This window comes from Ascidia mentula, chromosome 1 (genome assembly GCF_947561715.1).
Source record: "Ascidia mentula chromosome 1, kaAscMent1.1, whole genome shotgun sequence".
Lineage (NCBI taxonomy): Eukaryota > Metazoa > Chordata > Ascidiacea > Phlebobranchia > Ascidiidae > Ascidia > Ascidia mentula.
The window spans coordinates 9,746,271-9,765,804 of record NC_138566.1 but is presented as its reverse complement, the minus strand read 5'-3'; the positions used below and the strand labels follow the sequence as shown (position 1 = coordinate 9,765,804).

General features: G+C 38.2%; 4 protein-coding genes across 5 annotated transcripts; 3 read left to right on the top strand and 1 right to left on the bottom strand.

Moving 5' to 3' along the window:
* The first annotated feature begins 1,185 nt into the window (after nucleotides 1–1,185).
* Nucleotides 1,186–4,164, top strand: LOC145917808 (cytochrome P450 2U1-like). The gene is made up of 10 exons (XM_083003094.1): nucleotides 1,186–1,274; nucleotides 1,336–1,624; nucleotides 1,700–1,848; nucleotides 1,912–2,014; nucleotides 2,104–2,213; nucleotides 2,292–2,413; nucleotides 2,474–2,589; nucleotides 2,868–3,012; nucleotides 3,238–3,401; nucleotides 3,479–4,164. The coding sequence occupies exons 2-10, from the start codon at nucleotides 1,355–1,357 to the stop codon at nucleotides 3,788–3,790; spliced, it is 1,491 nt and encodes a 496-aa protein (XP_082859220.1). The 5' UTR covers nucleotides 1,186–1,274; nucleotides 1,336–1,354; the 3' UTR covers nucleotides 3,791–4,164.
* A 1,296-nt stretch (nucleotides 4,165–5,460) lies between these two features.
* LOC145910177 (cytochrome P450 2U1-like) lies at nucleotides 5,461–13,967 on the top strand. Its single transcript, XM_082997246.1, has 9 exons — nucleotides 5,461–5,782; nucleotides 5,840–5,979; nucleotides 12,298–12,400; nucleotides 12,480–12,589; nucleotides 12,685–12,806; nucleotides 12,871–12,986; nucleotides 13,058–13,202; nucleotides 13,431–13,594; nucleotides 13,656–13,967. The coding sequence occupies exons 1-9, from the start codon at nucleotides 5,504–5,506 to the stop codon at nucleotides 13,965–13,967; spliced, it is 1,491 nt and encodes a 496-aa protein (XP_082853372.1). The 5' UTR covers nucleotides 5,461–5,503.
* Nucleotides 6,608–8,344, top strand: LOC145917809 (cytochrome P450 2U1-like). Of its 2 annotated transcripts, none has more exons than XM_083003096.1 (4): nucleotides 6,608–6,724; nucleotides 6,784–6,938; nucleotides 7,157–7,320; nucleotides 7,388–8,344. In XM_083003096.1, exons 2-4 carry the CDS (start codon nucleotides 6,881–6,883, stop codon nucleotides 7,697–7,699), a joined length of 534 nt encoding a protein of 177 aa, XP_082859222.1. In that variant the 5' UTR covers nucleotides 6,608–6,724; nucleotides 6,784–6,880; the 3' UTR covers nucleotides 7,700–8,344. The 2 variants fall into 2 exon arrangements, with proteins under 2 accessions (XP_082859222.1, XP_082859221.1); XM_083003095.1 differs by having other exon boundaries at nucleotides 6,614–6,724; nucleotides 6,794–6,938.
* Nucleotides 13,968–15,415: 1,448 nt separating the features above from the next.
* LOC145910047 (cytochrome P450 2U1-like) lies at nucleotides 15,416–17,963 on the bottom strand. Its single transcript, XM_082997146.1, has 9 exons — nucleotides 17,688–17,963; nucleotides 17,483–17,631; nucleotides 17,119–17,221; nucleotides 16,941–17,050; nucleotides 16,754–16,875; nucleotides 16,578–16,693; nucleotides 16,135–16,279; nucleotides 15,798–15,961; nucleotides 15,416–15,743 (listed from the first exon to the last, which is right to left on the bottom strand). Exons 1-9 carry the CDS (start codon nucleotides 17,961–17,963, stop codon nucleotides 15,432–15,434), a joined length of 1,497 nt encoding a protein of 498 aa, XP_082853272.1. The 3' UTR covers nucleotides 15,416–15,431.
* Nucleotides 17,964–19,534: the final 1,571 nt, after the last annotated feature.

The window sequence follows — 19,534 nt, the reverse complement described above, 5'->3', positions numbered from 1 at the left end:
GCCAGGACAGCCTTCAGAATGTGAAATTTTATATTATGACACAAATAAAATAAAATAAGTCCGGGGTAGGGTTTGTTCGACGTTAAAATTTACCGTAGGTAAAAAAAACTTTAGCTGACCCAGTATATTCTGAAAGCGAACCGGTTGTTGAGTAATGTTCCAATGCACAAGAAATGAGTGCACGCATAACAATAACTATTAAAGGCATTCCCGGACCTAATGAAACCGTTTCTCTGATACCCAACAAGGTGTCCGATGTAAGGAAGGGAGTCATTACTCTACACACTGTCATGCGTTGTGCGAACAACCGTGTGAACGGTATAGTGGATCTTGCGGTTGTGCAGGAGATCAGGATCACATGTGTGCGATGTGTTGTCAACGACTTTTTTTTGCATCTTAAACTGCGGTTAAATTTGTAACACTGTATGTTAATGTACAGATGGCCGTCTAGTCCGAACTTGGAGTGAAGCAAGTTACCATTTATTGTTGATTGATAAACATCAACGACACAAATTTCTTCCTTCTTTTTACATTCACAAACCGTTCTTAGATCAGATATTGATTTGAGCGTTTTTCTTTCGATGAGTGGCGCAACAGTTTTGCTTACGACGTCACAACTGTGCCTACGTCATCACCTTATCCGACTGTTGCGCAACGCACAGTGTAATAGTCTCGCAAAAATCAGGCGATTTAGAGTGGGTTTTCTAAACAGCTAAACTTATGATGTGCTTGTACCTTTTTCGTCAAAGAGATACTGTTAGGTGTCGAAGATCACACCAATCTTGTTTCATATAAAATACACACATTATAAGAGAAAATCGCTAAATTTACACCAAATTTTCCCGCAGCGAAAATTTCTGCCCGCAAAACTAAGCCAACTCTGCGCTGTACAAGTTCGTGCCGCGTGTATTGAGAAAAGCCCCTTTACTTACAGTCGATACTCAAAACCTCCAACGTGGCCGCCGCATAATTTCCCCTACGAGTTTGTGCGTCACTGGTTTTTCGCGTCACGACTTGTTTTCAGGCAGACGGTTTGTAGTTGTTGTGCGCCGGGCGGCGACCAAAGTCCACCAACGAAATACAGCACATTATCAATGTATGTGGGTGAAACGTCATAAACGTTGTCGTTTCCTCGGCTGATGACATACCGCATCACGATGCCTATATAAACTGGAACGGCCGGCACACAAACCATATTTTACAAAATATTAAAGACTTAAAACCAAAGAAAAACCTTCGATTTTTTATTGGTTATTGAAGCAACGAATTACAAGGTAAAGTTACTACTTGCACTGATTTTACGTTCACTAAATACAATATGTGTGTGGCTTACAGAATCTACTGAGATTAAAGAATGGAACCGACAAAAGAATATCATACCCAGCTTGTGACCCAGGCGGTCGTAAGCGTTGCTGTTGCGTTATGCGCATATTACTTGTGGAAAAGACCGAAGAACTATCCCCCAGGACCAAGGGGTTTACCTGTCCTTGGAATTGTACCTTTTCTTGGCAAATCGCCTGAAAAGACGATGCGGGATTGGAGCAGGAAGTACGGACCAATCATATCAGTTCGCATGGGCTTTGACGATTTTGTAGTTCTGAATGACTTCGAGAGTATTACGGAGGTAAGTGAGGGAGTGACCCACGTTGTGAAATATATTTTCTCAATGAAAATATTTCAATGTTTTTTTCTGTTAAAGGGTCTGGTGAAGAACAAAGAAGTTATGTCCGGTCGTCCACGAAATCCCCTGTTTGATACCATTACCGAAAATGGACTGGGCTTGGCGCTTATGGATTACACACCTTACTTTAAAAGTGAACGAAAGTTCGGCATTACGGCGCTGCGAGGGTAAGTTTAACGATTGTATAATATTGAAAACGTGCAAACCATATAAAAATTTACTTCATACAGATTCGGAATGGGGAAAAAAAGTATGGAAGATCGCGTAGTCGAAGAAGTCCATTACCTAAATAAATCCATCCAAGAGAAAGAAGGAAAACCCTTTGATATTCAGGTAAACAATTGTGTTGTTAATTAGTCAATGATATAATTTGCCGCAATGATCCCAAAGCAACTTAAAGAAAAATACGCTTTTTTGTGCAGAAAACTTTGAGCAAGGCAATTTCAAATAACATTTGCAGCGTGGTTTTCGGAAAACGCTTTGAATATACAGATCCAAATTTCGAAAAACTTCTCTACTACCTTACAAAAGGGTAAGCAAATGTACATTTAATTCAAAATGAGTGTGTCACATTTAAATAAACCGTCCGTATTCTTTGCTTTCACTTTAGACTTTCCGACCCAGATGAAAGCAAGTTGACAGGACTCGTCAGGTTCGCACCTTTCTTGAAAAATATTCCTCCATTTTCATCCGGTTTAAAAGTCGTGCAAAACGATATGCACAAAGTTCACGGTACTACATGTCTGCATTAGCAAAAGTTTAAGGTTTCTTATGTGACAATTATTGAAACAGAATCCTTGAACGAAATTATCAACGAGCACAGCGAAACCTTAGACGTCGATAACCCTCGGGACTTTATTGATGCCTATCTCATTTCGGCCCAGAAAGAACGAGATGGCCAGTTTTCGGTGAGTGAAGGTTGCAATGCATTGCCAAATGTTGATTCGTCGCCAGCTTACTTAGCATCCAAATTATATGCCTGATTTAAAAAAAAAATTTTGAATTTTTGTTTCTATGTTATATGCGTGTTTATAAACTATTGTGGGATACACGTATGTGTCTGTATCGTAGAAAAGGGTGTTTTTTTGTTGTGTCGTCATAACTTTTCAACGAGTGCGGCACGAGTTTATAAAAGTTGGAAACCAATGAGCAGTTATCCCTGACAAAAAATATTGATCGGCTACAGGCAAAGCAGCTCTCCCACTATTGTCACGACCTCTTTTTTGCTGGAACTGAGACGACGACCAGCACTCTAAGGTGGGCGATCATCACCATGCTCCATTATCCAGAAGCACAGAAGAAACTACGCCAGGAAGTAATAGACGTAATAGGTGAGTGAAATTCAACGTTTAGGAAAAAACAAGTGTCAGTTTTTACATCACGTATTTTAGACGAAACGTCTGTTGTAATAAAAAATCTCGTAACTTTTATGCCAAAAGAACAGTTTCTTCAAAATTCACGTATATTGGTTGTATTAATGGGCTAAGCAACTATATGTAATGGCATAATTTATGTCATACTATCGCTGTAATTTAGCACCACGTTTGTTTCCGCAGGCACGGAAGCAGTACCAACAATGGCTGATCGAGGGCAGATGCCATACACAAATGCTTTCATGGAAGAACTGTACAGATTCCGTACTTTAGTTCCACTGAGCCTTCCTCACAAAACTTCCAAAGATATGAAAATTCGGGAATTTGAAATACCAAAAAACACCGCGGTATGTTCCCAGAAACACTTACAAACACATTTTAGTTTAAATGTTTTTGCTGCAAGGTGTTAATTTTGTTTTCGTAGGTACTACCCAACATTTGGGCTGTTCACAACGATCCCACTCTGTGGAAAAATCCGGAGAAATTTGACCCGCAGCGCCACCTAGACGAAAGTGGACAGTTTACTAAATCCAAGCACGTGATTCCGTTTTCAATGGGTCCGCGCCATTGCCTTGGTGAACAGTTGGCCCGGATGGAAGTATTTTTGTTTCTCGTCTCTCTAGTGCAAAAGTTTGAATTTCAACCAGCTCCCAGTGGCTTGCCAGATATTGAAGCTGGCAGCAACGCAGGCGCTTTTATTCCTAGTCCTTTCGATGTGGTTGCAAGTGAGTTGTAACGGGTACACTCAACTTAACTTGTTTTCCTCAGTATCCTGTGTACTTGTTCTTCGTGTTTGACAATCTTCACAATTGTGTATGGTTATGATGAACAATATTTGTGCAATTTTGAACTTTTTTGATTTGCGCGTTACCACTTTGCATGTTCACGCACAGATTTAACATTGCGTTGCTTACAGAAAAATTGAATTTTTTTAGTTCTGAATTTATTTATGGTTGTCTTTTTGTCGTACTGTTGTTTTATGGTTGTCTTTTTGTCGTACTGTTGTTTTATGGTTGTCTTTTTGTCGTACTGTTGTTTTACGGTTTTCTTTTTGTCGTACTGTTGTTTTATGATTGTCTTTTTGTCATACTGTTGTAAAAAAGAATTCGTCTGAGCATATTTCTCTTATTGTTACAAAAATGTGATGCAGTAATCACTTGTGTTCAGATGACATTCGATTTAGGGCAGAAATGCAGGAATAACGTTGAACGTGCGAAAGAAAACCAATGTTTTTACGGTTGTGCAAACATTGACAGTTATCTGGTTGTTCTATAAATTATACGCCTTAACAAATTCTAGTAAAGCTGCCGCGTAATTTCCTTTCACTTGATACGCCATATGCCTTGCACGTCGCGACTCCCCCCTGTCGATGCGACTTGTTGTTTACTAAAACTGCTTCTTTTTTTAACTTTTTTCATGTGCGGCAATTAGATGCATTTAAGATAGCGATCAGCACTGTGCGATGGTTAATTATTACCATGCTGCATTACCCGGAAACACAGAAAAAAACTACACCAGGAAAAATTACGAAAGGGTGGGTGTATGAAAATCGAAAGGACCGGACACTGATGTTTTATCTCAATGCTTTGATGGTCGTATTCGCACTTTGACTCCATTACAAGCTTTCCTTATTAACTACTGAAATTCTGAAAGTCCGCGGATTTAAAATTAGAAAGGACACCATGGTACGCTTGTAATCGCGTGTATTGCACACATTAGAATTATTGTCCTGTAAATAATACTGCCACCTTATACCGATAAACGACACAATTTGTACCACGGAGCTTTTTGGAATACTAACATAAACGTACCTATTCCTGCACATAAACGGGTAACACTAATTTACGGAATAAGGAACCTAAGGAATCTAAGGAAACTCACACTAATTTGCGGAGCTGAGGAACTAAGGAACTTAAGGAAATTCACACATTTTCGTTTCGTTAGATAGTTTCAAGCAAATAATTTAGCAGAAAACTGCAGAAAAATTATTGGATCATGTTCTTGATTGAACCCTATTGATACAAATAAGAACTACATCACTGTGCCGCCAATCAAAAACATTCGAAAATGCATTTTATTAGAGCTTCAACGATATTTTCTTCGTTGAAAGAAACTGATAAGCATGTAAATACCAACATCCTTCGGCAAGAATTTGTATATAAGTTTAAGTACTCGTTTTCGTGTCCGAAATTGTAACAATATTAAAATGTCTTGTTTTTGATATATTGTCCGTTTTTTACCAGACGGTCACGGTCTGTTGGTCAGTCCAGCTCGCACAGTCGATGGAAGCTGCTGGTTGCCTCGAGCTACAGTTAACAGAGCGGAAATGCGCGTGTGCGAAAAACGTTTGTTGATGCGAAGCGTGCTGTTACAGCTGATGTCATCTTGCAGAACACAGCAATTGCTGTAAGAGAGGTTAGAAAGTTCGAAGGTGGTGGTTGTTTGTACAATGGAAACTTTAGTGTCACTAATAGAGCTGTGGCTTACACCGCAAGTTTTGATTGGAATTATCTTGGCTTTTGTCTCCGTTTACTGCATGCGAGTTGTGAGACCAAAAAACTTCCCTCCAGGACCGAAAGGCTTTCCTGTGGTTGGAGTTCTGCCTTCACTTGGAAATGACCCAGAAGCAAAGTTTTTTAATTGGAGCAAAACATATGGTTCAGTTATGTCTGTACGAATGGCATTGGAAGATTTTGTGATTTTGAATGATTATGAAAGTATTACAGAGGTACGGTAATGAACATAGCATTTGTCAACAAAATCGCCCGTAATGTGCTTGTTTCAGGCGCTGGTACAAAAGAAAGAACTGGTTTCGGGCCGCCCGACAAACAGGGTTTTTGAGTTTTTAAGCGAGGGTGTGGCTTTTGCTGATTATTCGCCTGCCTACAAAGTTTACAGAAAGTTTGGCCTTTCTACCCTTCGCGAGTATGTATGAACTGTCTTGAAATAACGTAAATGTGCGCAATTTGATTATATATTAGGTTTGGAGTGGGCAAGAAAAGCGTGGAGGAACGCGTGATTGACGAAGTTCGCTATTTAAACCAATATATTCAAAACCAACATGGAAAACCATTTGATATAGCGGTAGATTTAAATATTAATTCGTATTATTGTGCCTGATTACATCAAACTTTTGTTTGATACTTTTAAATGTTGTTTGAAGGCTATCATGTACAAAGCGGTTTCGAACAATTTGTGCAGTGTAGCCTTTGGCAGACGGTTCGAATACTCAGACCCAATATTTGCAAGAATGATACTTCTACTCAACAGAAGGTAAAATAAAGCTTGTAGGTAATATTTTAGCTTGATGATGTGCGATGTAGACTGACAAAAATGAAACAGGTGTTTTTGTATTTTTATTGTTTTAGCATTAGTGATGTAAACATCAGTAAAAGCCTCACCCTCATCAGATTTGCGAGTTGGTTGCGACATATCCCCCCCTTTTCTACGAATTTGAAACAATTCGTAAACGACACGTTGGAATTGCGGGGCACGTACATTATATTTCATTCCACGCAGTATCCATAGAAAGTTAACCTTAAAATTTTTTTTAGGAATGTTTAGAGATATGATTGACGACCATAAAGCTAGCTTGGATAAAAATAATCCCAGAGATGTAATTGATAAATTTCTGATTTCTATGGATGAGGATACTACGGGATATTTCGTGGTAAATCGCACTTTTATTACCTTACAAAATTTTACACAGTTTACTAGAATTAACGTCAGTCGTTTATAGGAAAGGAAGCTTGTTTTCTTTTGTTTTGATTTGTTTCTTGGTGGAACGGAAACAACGACCAGTACTCTTCGGTGGGCGTTGATAGTAATGGTCCATAATCCTGTAGCACAGAAGAAATTACGAAAGGAAATTGTTGATGTGTTGGGTAAACATGCAATATATATTTTGCTGTTCCTTTCATTATAACCATTGTAATCAGTAATTTATCACCAATGTTTTAAGATGTATGAAGTAAATTTAATACCATCACCAATTACCACTTACTTGACAACTGCGGTGTTTTCAATTAGGAATAGCCCCAGCGTAGATGGTCGCTGTGTTTTCAGTTCATTACCATTACTTATGCTTAACGTATAATTGCAGGAAATAATGGAACTGCCACTATGTCACACAGGCCAAAAATGCCTTACACCATGGCGTTTATTGAAGAATTGAATCGATATCGAACACTACTTCCCTTGAGTTTAATGCACAAAACCACAGGACATGTAAAACTTGGTGGATATGATGTTCCTAAAAATACCACGGTATAAATGAAAATGTGTGTCTAGTGACACAACACTGTTGAACTTTGTCGTTTTATGATAATTCAAGGTTCTCCCAAACCTGTGGGCAGTTCATAACAACGAAAATCTTTGGGATAATCCAGACCAGTTTCGGCCAGAACGCCATTTGGACGAGAATGGAAATTTTGTGAGTTCAAAGTATGTGATTCCATTCTCACTTGGTGGACGTCGATGTCTTGGAGAACAATTGGCCAAAACCGAGCTTTTCCTCTTTGTGGTTTCTATGGTGCAGAAATTTAATTTTCTTCCTGCTCCTGATGGTCTTCCGAGTCTGATTATTGAAAGTGGCATTGGTGTAACAGTACCAGCACCGTTCAAAATTATTGCTGAAGAGTTGTAGTAGCATTTTTTCGACGTTATTCAGACCTCATAGCAAAATGCATGATATATTCGGTTGTGATTAATTACTCCATTTTTTGATTCCGATGCACTTTAAACTAAATAAAGATTCGTTGAAAATTAGTTCTGGTTTCCTTTTTTTTGGAACAACCACTGTTTCCGGTATGCACGGATCATAATCCTGTGGAACGTTTACGTTTTATCGTTGGTCTGCTGCATTTAAATCGTGATATGGTAGAATTTCTACTATGCGTATTATCCCTGGTGACAAAATTGCACCACTTTTTAAACTCTTATGCATATACTTATTGTGTTTCTGACATGACATTTTGCGACATTCGTGGCTGGTTGCTTGGATATCACTTAAAATTCTTCATTTAAGGACCAACTTCTTTTTAACCGGGATAAGTAAAACAGTCGTATTTCCATGAGAAATTCATTTTTAATTCCACGCGACATTGATGTTCGGAAAGCTGTTTCCCTACGAGATTTTTCGTAAGTGTTTTACCCAAAAACTTTTATCTCTCCTCACTTTATTTGGATGAGTAAAATTTTCTTTGAATTGTGAAGTTGGTTTTTACCATACTTCCGAACCAACTATTATGTAGGCTAGAACAAACAGGAAAAAATGTAATATATTTGTTTTATTATCTGAACATGTCTCAGTTTTGAAAACGTATTTGGTGACAATGGTAACTTGGAAAAAACGAACCAGCGTCACACACAGAAATGTATTCTTTGTTGTATGAAAGTTCTTGATGTCCTCTGTACCCTTCATTATCAGTAATCTGGGAGACGTGTTTTTTATGTTCTTGTCAAATTTGTTTCCCAAGAGAAAGTAAGTTCGTCAACACGAGCAGAAAACATCCACGATTTGGCATGTAGTTACATGTTGCGAACGTTCCAAGCATACATACTATGCATCGTTATACATTAATTAAAGAACTGTAATTCAAAATGCAAGCATTGACTTAAGTTTTTCGTGGATTCCAAACGGCAGAAGAGTGATTTCCTTAAAGGGCTGCAATGCAACGATTTCTGGGAATATTGTGCTTGATTTCACCTATCAATTTTCTTCGACCTTTTGTACAAATGTTTCGTCATGTTTGCACATTAAATCAACATTGCCAAAACAAGTAATAATTTAAAATATACTAATTTTCTGGCATAAAATCAACGTTATATTATTACGACGTTTTGTCTGCCATTCAGCGAGACTTCATCAGTATTTGGTAGCGCAATTTCAACGTGAAACACACTGAAACATTCAGGGGGCACAAAAAAGAAAGAAGAACACGTTGACACCGCTAATTAGATCACGTGGCAGAGGCAAAACGAAACACTGCTGGAGGCGAAACAGTTAAAATAAGTTGTTGTCCTTTCGTAAGTTTTCCTAGCCCGAATTGCTACAGTACACAAGCCAGGCGTACCCCTAAGACCAATTGATTCGTTTAAAGGTTCCCGAGATACATGCTTGCAAAGTTTCTTGCTAAAATAATCGCACTTTTTGGTGAGTTTGCAGCCGAAGTACAGAGCTTACGATTGGCGCAACATAAAAGCATGGTATCCTTTAATGTAGTGTCATTGTTCACCAATGTACCGGTATCCCAAGCAATCACCACAGCCATGGCAGGCTCAAAAACCAGACGACTATCCTCAGGATCAAACACTTTCATCTCAGGAAGTTATTTCAGAAGGATTTAAATTTTGATAAGCAATGTGGAGCTAATGATATGAATTGTGTATAAGCTGCAGACAGATGGCCACTGTTTCGACCAAAAAGGTGTGCAGCTGGTGTGACGATAAGATGACTTTGCTGACCAAACGGCCTAGCAAAGACTTCCACTTTGCTTGTTTAAACGACTTAAATTTTGTTCAAACGCGACCTATTTTTCCATTCCTGGTTATTATTACCAACAGGTGTTCCGGGCGGCGATGGGTTCCCCCATATCTGTTGTAATGGCTAATAATGTGATGGAAACTATCGAGTAGACAGCCCTTGGCACTTTTGCGCATCCTTCGCGCGACTGGAGAGGCATGGACGACAAGTTTGCCATTTTTGATGTAGCAAAAGTGCAAGCCTTGACGCACAGTTCGGGTTTGTGCTACAAGATTTCAAGAAAGAAAGAAACGGCAATGCACATAAAATTTCTCCACGGCACTTTGCATCACCCTGTGTCAGTCTTTCAGGCAATCGCGAATGGTGAAGCAGTTAGACTACGAAGACTGAATGAAAGGGATGAAGACTACCTATCCAGTCTTAATAACCTCCGCAAAAAGTGTGTATCATCGCGTTTTCCTGCAAAAGCCTACAAAAACATACTTCGAGGGGCGAAAGAATGGCAAATGGATTTCACCCGAAACAGCCAATAAACAGCGCGAAAACCCCTTTGGTTTGGGCGACATCTTTCCCAAAACTTGTACGCCTTACACAAAAAGAAAAAGAACTTAAACCAAGGGCGATGATTACATACAAAACACCAGCAACTTTGGAAAGCACACTCCACAAGTACCGAGAGATTGCTCACGACAGTGGCAATACACCCATTGCTGGACGATCACAGCCGTGTGGACACTGCCGTCTGTGCGGTAATAGAGGAGGCACTAAGTCTGTGGTCAAGGAAACCTCGACGATAACACCAAAACGGAAAACCACCAACTGCCACAAGTGCTAAACTGCCGAAACTATGGCATATATGTTTCCACATGTATGATATGTGGCGCCAACTACGTCGGTCAAACAAAAAATTCATTTTCCACAAGGTGGCGTGGCCATAGAGCGTTGTGGGGTAAAGCCCACACAGAGATATGCAAAAGCAAAGACGATAAAGCTGCATTTTTTGGGCATTACGTCAGCAAGCACAACACGGCGCTAAGCACAAAGCTTAGCCTGGATAAATGCTACTACGTAACGTTTGCCGAACAACCTTGCTGCAGAACACTTGACGTATGCGAGGCGGAATGGCAGGCCATAACCAATGCAACAATTAACATTCAACGCATGGTGTTGCCCAGGATACGATAAACACAACGTTTTCTTGTTGTTTTATTTTTTATTTTTATTTACATTTTAATCTTTTAAACCGTTCTAATCCATCTGGCGTGGTGCCTGTAAATGTTATCTTTACACCCGCCAGCAAACCGCTGACGCAACAAAGTTTTTCGTTGCAACCGTTCAACTGCTGCTATGCTTGTGTGTTTTTCATTTGGTTTGGCACAGGGTGGCGGTCTGGAGGTTAAGTGTTTACATGTTAGTCTTGATGTGTGCTATTGATGCTAATCACTACGATTACTCTTGTTGTTTTTAGAATACTGAGGATGCCGCATAGGCGAAATATATATATTAAAAAAAAACATTTTGCTTGGATGATTAAGTATAAATCTAGGCCAGTCCTAGTTATCACTTTTTATCAATAAATACTGATGATTATTAATAAAACTGTGTAAATTGGTGCTGTAGTGATCAAACACAAAAAGCTTCACTTTTCCATTGATTTTGTGCACAACGCCGAGAGGCAGCAATAATTAAAAACAATTAAAACATTCGAAAATGCATTTTTATTCAAGCTTCAACGTTATTTTCTTCTTTGGTCAGCAATGTCGTCTGATAGTCACACCAGCTGCACTGATGAGACCTTTTAGGTCGAAACAGTGGCCATCTGTCTGCAGCTTATACACAATTCATATTATTGGCTCCACATTAGTTATTTTCTTCATTGGAAGAAACTGATAAACATGTAAATACCAATATCCTTCGGCCAGAATTCGTAATGAAAATTAAGCACTTGTTTTTCGTTTCCGAAATTGTAGCAATGGTGAAATGTCTTGTTTTTGATATATTGTCCGTTTTTTCACAGACTGTAACGGTCTGTTAGTCAGCCGAGCTTGCACAGCCACTGGTAGCTTATGGTTGCCTCGAGCTACATGCAGTGAACAGAACGGAAATGCCCGTGCACTAATAACAATTGCGGATGCGAAGCGTGCTGTTACAGCTGATGCCATCTTGCAGAACACGGCAACTGCTGTGAGAGAGGTTAAAAAGTTCGAAGGTGGTGGTTGTTTACGCAATGGAAACTTTAGTGTCACTAACAGAGGTGTGGCTCACACCACAAGTTTTGATTGGAATTATATTGACTTTTGTTTCCGTTTACTGCATGAGAGTTGTGAGACCAAAAAACTTCCCTCCAGGACCGAAAGGCTTTCCTGTGGTTGGAGTTCTGCCTTCACTTGGAAATGACCCGGAAGCAAAGTTTTTTAATTGGAGCAAAACCTATGGTCCAGTTATGTCAGTACGAATGGCATTGGAAGATTTTGTGATTTTAAATGACTATGAAAGTATTACAGAGGTACGGTAATGAACATAGCATTTGTCAACAAAATCGCCCATAATGTGCTTGTTTCAGGCGCTGGTACAAAAGAAAGAACTGGTTTCAGGCCGCCCGACAAACAGTTTTTTCGAATTTATAAGCGACGGTGTGGGCTATGCTGATTATTCGCCTGCCTACAAAGTTTCTAGAAAGTTTGGCCTTTCTACTCTTCGCGAGTATGTATGAACCATCTTGAAATAATATAAATGTGCGCAATTTCATTATATATTAGGTTTGGAGTGGGCAAGAAAAGCGTGGAGGAACGCGTGATTGAGGAAGTTCGCTATTTGAACCAATTTATTCAAAACCAACATGAAAAACCATTTGATATAGCGGTAGATTCAAATATGACTTCGTCTTATTGTGCCTGATTACATCAAACGTTTGTTTAATACTTTTAAACGTTTTTTGAAGGCTATCATGTACAAAGCGGTTTCGAACAATTTGTGCAGTGTAGCCTTTGGCAGACGGTTCGAATACTCAGACCCAATATTTGCAAGAATGATACTTCTACTCAACAGAAGGTAAAATAAAGCTTGTAGGTAATATTTTAGCTTGATGATGTGCGATGTAAACTGACAAAAATAAAACGGATGGTTTTGCATTTTTATTTTTTTAGCATTAATGATGTCAACATCAGTAAAAGCCTCACCCTCATCAGATTTGCGAGTTGGTTGCGACATATCCCCCCCTTTTCTACGAATTTGAAACAATTCGTAAACGACACGTTGGAATTGCGCGGTACGTGCATTTTATTTTAGTCCTCGCAGTATCCATAGAATGTTAACCTTGAAATATTTTTTAGGAATGTTTAGAGATATGATTGACGACCATAAAGCTAGCTTGGATAAAAATAATCCCAGAGACGTAATTGATAAATTTCTGATTTCTATGGATGAGGATACTACGGGATATTTCATGGTAATCTTTTTATTTTGATCACCTTACAAAATTTTACTCAGTGCACCAGAATTAACGTCAGTCGTTTGCAGGAAAGGAAGCTTGTTTTCTTTTGTTATGATATGTTTCTTGGTGGAACGGAAACAACGACCAGTACTCTTCGGTGGGCGTTGATAGTAATGGTCCATAATCCTGAAGCACAGAAGAAATTACGAAAGGAAATTGTTGATGTGTTGGGTAAACATGCAATATATATTTTGCTGTTCCTTTCATTATAACCATTGTAATCAGTAATTTATCACCAATGTTTTAAGATGTATGAAGTAAATTTAATATCATCACCAATTACCACTTACTTGACAACTGCGGTGTTTTCAATTAGGAATAGCCCCAGCGTAGATGGTCGCTGTGTTTTCAGTTCATTGAGCTCAATTACCACGGCTTATGCTTAACGTATATTTGCAGGAAATAGTGGAACTGCCGCCATGTCGCACAGAGCAAAAATGCCTTACACCATGGCGTTTATTGAAGAATTGAATCGATATCGAACACTACTTCCTTTGAGTCTAATGCACAAAACCACAGGACATGTAAAACTTGGTGGATATGATGTTCCTAAAAATACCACGGTACGAATTTAAATGTGTGTCTAGTGGAACAACGACATTAAACCTTTTACGACAATTCAAGGTCCTCCCAAACCTGTGGGCAGTTCATAACAACACAAATCTTTGGGATAATCCAGACCAGTTTCGGCCAGAACGCCATTTGGACGAGAATGGAAATTTTGTGAGTTCAAAGTATGTGATTCCATTCTCACTTGGTGGACGTCGATGTCTTGGAGAACAATTGGCCAAAACCGAGCTTTTTCTGTTTGTGGTTTCTATGGTGCAGAAATTTAATTTTCTTCCTGCTCCAGATGGTCTTCCGAGCCTGATTAATGAAAGCGGCATTGGTGTAACAATACCAGTACCGTTTAAAATTATAGCTGAAGAATTGTAGTTGCATTTTATCGACGTCATTCCATCCTCATAGCAAAATGCATGATATACATTTAGTTGTAATTAATTACTCCATTTTCTGATTACGATGCACATTAAACTAAATAAAGATTCGGTGGAAGATCAATTCTGGTTTCCGTTTTTTAAAACAACGATTGTTTCCGGTATGCTCGGAATAAAATTATTAACTTTTTACGTTTCACCGTTGGTCTGCTGCATTTAAATCATGATAGTGTAGAATTTCTAACATGCGTAATATCCCTGGTTACATGATAACACCACCATGCAAATAGAACACACAAACCAGCTTTATACTCTTGTACACAAGCTGTAGACGACCAGGTAAGCATGATCAAAATGTGGATAAACTTGTTGAGAACTATTTTGGCAAAACTACTGTTCCTAGAATTTTCTAAATGCATTTATAAACTATACTAAACACAATAAACGGAACAAATAAACTTGCACAAGCACATAGCTACGGTTAAATATTTGTCTACAATTTTCGGCATTTTGCTTCCTTGCTTCAATACTTTTCTCTCTTTCCACAGCCCTAAAATTAGAAAATTATTTTTTTTAGAATACTTTTTAAATTCATTTTCATATCTCTAACTCTTACCTCTTCAGACATTTTAACAAGAGTAATCCTTGATAAATTACCTTAATTGAAGTAGGCAGTATATCAGCTGATTTAAACTTAATGCTGCAATAAGTTGATAGGAACGAGACTATGTTAAAACACTTGTAAAAAGCCTATTACATTGTTGAAATGTTTGTTACTAAAACCTTGTGGATTGCTGATTTCAAAAGTGGAACATATTAACAAATAGTTGTTTTTGACGGCCAAATACAAAGCTAATTGGATTTTTCAAAACAAAACACCTCGATATACACAGTTTGTAATTGTTAAGAGATAGCGTGTATTGTCAGTTTTTGAGTATTGACATCCTTTACCTAACACCTATTTTTTTTACACATCGGACTTTAATTCGTTGTCGCATAGTAATAAAAAGACCAACACGATTGGACGTAGATTCTTGGTATCATCCGCTGCCTGATACGCTCTCAGCAACAAAAACTTTGCACCAAAGTATTTTCAAAAATATTTAATCAACCAAGTTTGACTTGCTTTGCAGGTTTGTAGAGCTGACAGATTTTTTGAAAATAACGCTGCCAAACCCATCTCTCCTAATTTCCTTCTGTTGGTAAACTATCTCAGACATCCAATCCATGTATGTACAATTTTATTCTTACCAAGTGCCGTTTTACGTGGCACAAGACAAGCAACATGTATTCCAAAAAAGATCTGTCAGTGTCCTTAATTATCGATGGCTAATACCAGTATCGTTGGAACACAGTATAGGTAGTGGCATAATTTTCCTGTGTTGGCTATACAAAATGCATCACAGAACCGAAGTTTTTGAACAGACCACGAAATTGCTATTTAACTTCTAATGCAAAGACGTTACAACTCGTCAGCAATTACTTTAAACGGTGCTGGAATTATAACCCCAACGTTGCTTCTGTCATATAGACTGGGAAGGCCGTCTGGAGGCGCTCGAAAGTGGAATTTTTGTACCATGGAAACTAGAAATAGAAACACTTCGACTTTTGCCAGTGTCTCCCCAACACATCGCCGTCCACCAAGTCCAAAAGAAATCATATATTTTGATTTCACAAAGTTTCCGTTTTCGTCCAAATGTCGCTCTGGATGAAACTTTTCGGGATTTTTCCAAAGATCAGAGTCGTTTTGAACACCCCAGAGATTTGCCAATACCTATTATAGAGTATGGAAAATTAAAAAAATCTTAGTTAATTGGATTATTTGTACCGTGGTATCTTTCTGTATATCATATCCTCCAAGTTTCACTTTTCCATTGGTTTTGTGCACAACGCCGAGAGGCAGCAATGGGCGCATCCGCTGTAATTCGTCAATAAATGCATTGGTGTAAGACATGTTTGTTTTGTCCGACATGGATGCGATTCCATCATGACCTAAACATCAATGATCGTTTATGTTTAAATTCTCAAGCATTTGAATACTTTTCCGATAACCTTCAACGTATCAATACAGGTTTAAATGGAAAATGATAACGGCGTAATGTTAATTGTTGACTCTATTTTTAGTTATCGCAATGTATGACATTGATTAGTTGCACCAAAATTACCAAGCACATTGACAATTTCCTTTCGTAATTTCTTCTGTGTTTCAGGATTATGAAGCATAAATATTATTGCCCACCGAATTGTACTCGTGGTCGTTTCAGTTCCGCCCATAAACAAGTCACGGCAAAACTCAACCAGGCCATTATCCTGAACAACAGCAATCAACAATGAAATCTAACCCCAAAACCATCGGTTCCTTTTTTGTAATCATGAACCCCTTTCATAAAATCTGCGGAACGATAACTTATCAGTACGCCTTGTTAAGAACTAAGTTTTACATTACTTTGCATTACAAAATTGCTATGGGTGTACAATAACAGACACGAAAGTTTAGGTACAACAAACACGAAGGTATTTGCTTCACAGGTTGGAACCATCCCACGGACGCCTTTGGTGTCCGCGAACCCCAGGCTGGAACCCACTGCTCTGAAATAACATACATTACCGAAAAATATTCTGCACCGTCTCCCTTCATCGATATTAAGTATTCATCAACAATGTCTCTTGGGTTTTCCTTCAATAAAGTCTTCTTGTGTTCATTAATAATGCCGCGCATTATATCTACACAGTGTTTGAAAAATGTTAATCTGATTTCCAGAAAGAAACAACAGAAAAACGCACCGCACATCTCAGAATTTTCCTTCCGTAATTGCCAAACAGCAGTAGAAAATGGTGGAATATAACGCAACCAGTTTGCAAATCTTGCGTAAGCGAGTTTTCTTGCTACGTCGGGGTCATTGACACTGGACAAATATGATGTAAAAAGCAGTGTAACTGATTTTCAGATCGCGAAAGTTATATATGGTACCTATTTAGTAGAAGATGCATCAACCTCGCAAATATCGGATCCGAATAATCGAAACGCTGCCCGAAAACGACACTGCATATGTTATTTGACACTGCATTCCGCAAGGTGGCCTGTCACGTAAGCTTGTCTCAACAACGTAAATAAATATTTCTTATATATTATAATATATTTAACTCACTGCAATATGAAAAGGCCTTCCTTCCTGGTTTTTAATGGATTGATTAAGATAACTTATTTCCTCAATCACGCAAGTCTCCATGCTCTTCTTGCCAATTCCAAACCTACATAATATATTTTCTTCATAACTTATGACAAAACCGAAGCACCAAGGGCAAATTTTAAATAGCGTATAGCCAACACAAAAATTTGGTTTAATCCAAGTATTTTATGGGTTTAAGCGAGTTAAAGTCTTGGGTTTGAAACAACTCATCTCGAACAACCACAAAACGAATGAGTTGAAAAATAACATAAGATAGATTCCGGACACTTCGACAATCCCCACAAATTTGAGGTTTGAGAGCACACCATTGTCACGTACTTACTGGCGAAAATTTGCCAGACAAAATTTCCTGTGAGCTTTGTATGCAGGCGTATAGTCGACGAAAATCAACCCGTTCGTTTCGTCAGAAAATGTCTTAAACATATCCAAAGGCGGACGACCAGAAACCAATTCCTTCTCTTTCACTAAGGCCTGTAATAATAGATTCAAAGAGTTATCAGTGTAAAATGGGACTTTTGATTACTTGCCTGTGTAATACTTTCATAGTCGTTTAACACAACTGTGTCTTCCATTGCCATGCTCACAGATATTATCGGTCCCCATTTTTTGCTCCATTTCAAGAAATTTTCCTCTGGGCTCTGCTCAAGAAAAGGCAAAATGCCGACAAACGGTAAACCTGTCGGTCCTGGGGGAAAGTTTCTTGGTCTCCTGTACAAGTAGTTTACAGAAGCAATGAACAAAACAACTGCTGCAACTGCTGGTATTGTGAACCATTCTTGAATTAAAGTTAACATACAATCCATATTTGCTCTCAAACTTTACTTAAGATAAAGTATATGTAGCATATGCGCATGGTTCTGCATACAACCAGACAGCAACGAAGAGCTTTTATTTATGTGACGCACTTTATCGTGCTCTAACACGTTTCCGGATTTTTCACTTACTCAGTTCTGCGGGTTTGGGTTTACGTTCACTTGTTTTATTATAAACAATAAAACTACTGATCAAGTCACCTCTCACTTATCCTTATAACTTGAAACAGACAGACGACTTAGGATTATTTATCATTTTCTGCATTGATCCGTTACTGAGTCTCTGTCAGCCATAAAGACTACACAGCCGATTCATAGAAATCAAACTCTCATTTATCCTTAACAAATGATTTACATCCACCTACTGGTTTAATTTCGTAAGAATCGCCAATTACGTATCTACGCTTAAATTAACGAGTAAAAACGGATTTTGAACGTCGCAGCCGCAAATGGCAAGATTTAAAATACGTAGCATTAACATACACAAATTCTAATTGGTTTTCTACAAATATCGTCGACAGTGTCTAAATTTATGCATTTAACCAATTACATTTAGGCACGTACAAACACAAACTTATCAAACATGCCATTAAAAAATATGTGACTAATAGTAGCTATATGTGACTAATAGTTTTTTACCAGTACTGGCCTATGTTTGTTGACTTTATGCCCTTCGTTATTTTCAGGTTAGTGTCCACCACAAAAGGTGAAATCTCCGAAATCAGAGGGTTAATTTGCGCGGACAATAACTTACCAGTGAACAAACTCCCTGATCAAGTTAGCAACACACTTGTATGAAAAATTACGGCCTTTATTTCTCCAAACTAACGCGAGCTTTTAAAAGTTTGACAACAACATAAGGGAGATATATATTTTTATGTGAAATTTGTGATTTAGTATGTCAGTTTTTTCTGACGTCGTGTAAACAAGTAGTATTATGCTACCTTGAGCTAATACAGGCAAACAAGCTCTCGGCAATATAGGTTTAAATAATGCAAACACGACCGAGTTATGCAAAAGTTGAATACTGTAGTTAAATGAAAAGAATCGCCTAAATAATGAAACAGCACATGCGTTTCATAAGGCAAATAAAAACATTGTTTTAAATTATTTACTTCAGTAGTACCAATTGACTGGTAACCTTAATTTTCTCTAAAAATCAATTGTAAGTACATTATGCACTGTAGCGAAAACGCATTTATGTATTAAAAACTTGCTGGAAAATTTAGATCCAGAAGATGCAAAGTCACCCTCTCGGTGGCAACTGAGAATACTTCTATGAAGTGGAACTATCCAGCAAATAATTTCCACGGCATTGTGAAAGATAGATATGGGTCTTACATACAATTATAAATAATTAGGTATAAGCACCTTCCTTTTTTCATAAAACATGACCAAATCTTCAGCTCTTATTTGGTTAAAAGCCAAGACGGTCTAAAAGCACTCTTAAAATTGTCACGGAATGCTGAGATTTGCACCCAAAAGTTCCCTACAATCCTACAACCTTTGCAATGCATCTTCGACTGTCACACTAATTGTGCAATTTTGTATCATAAATTTGT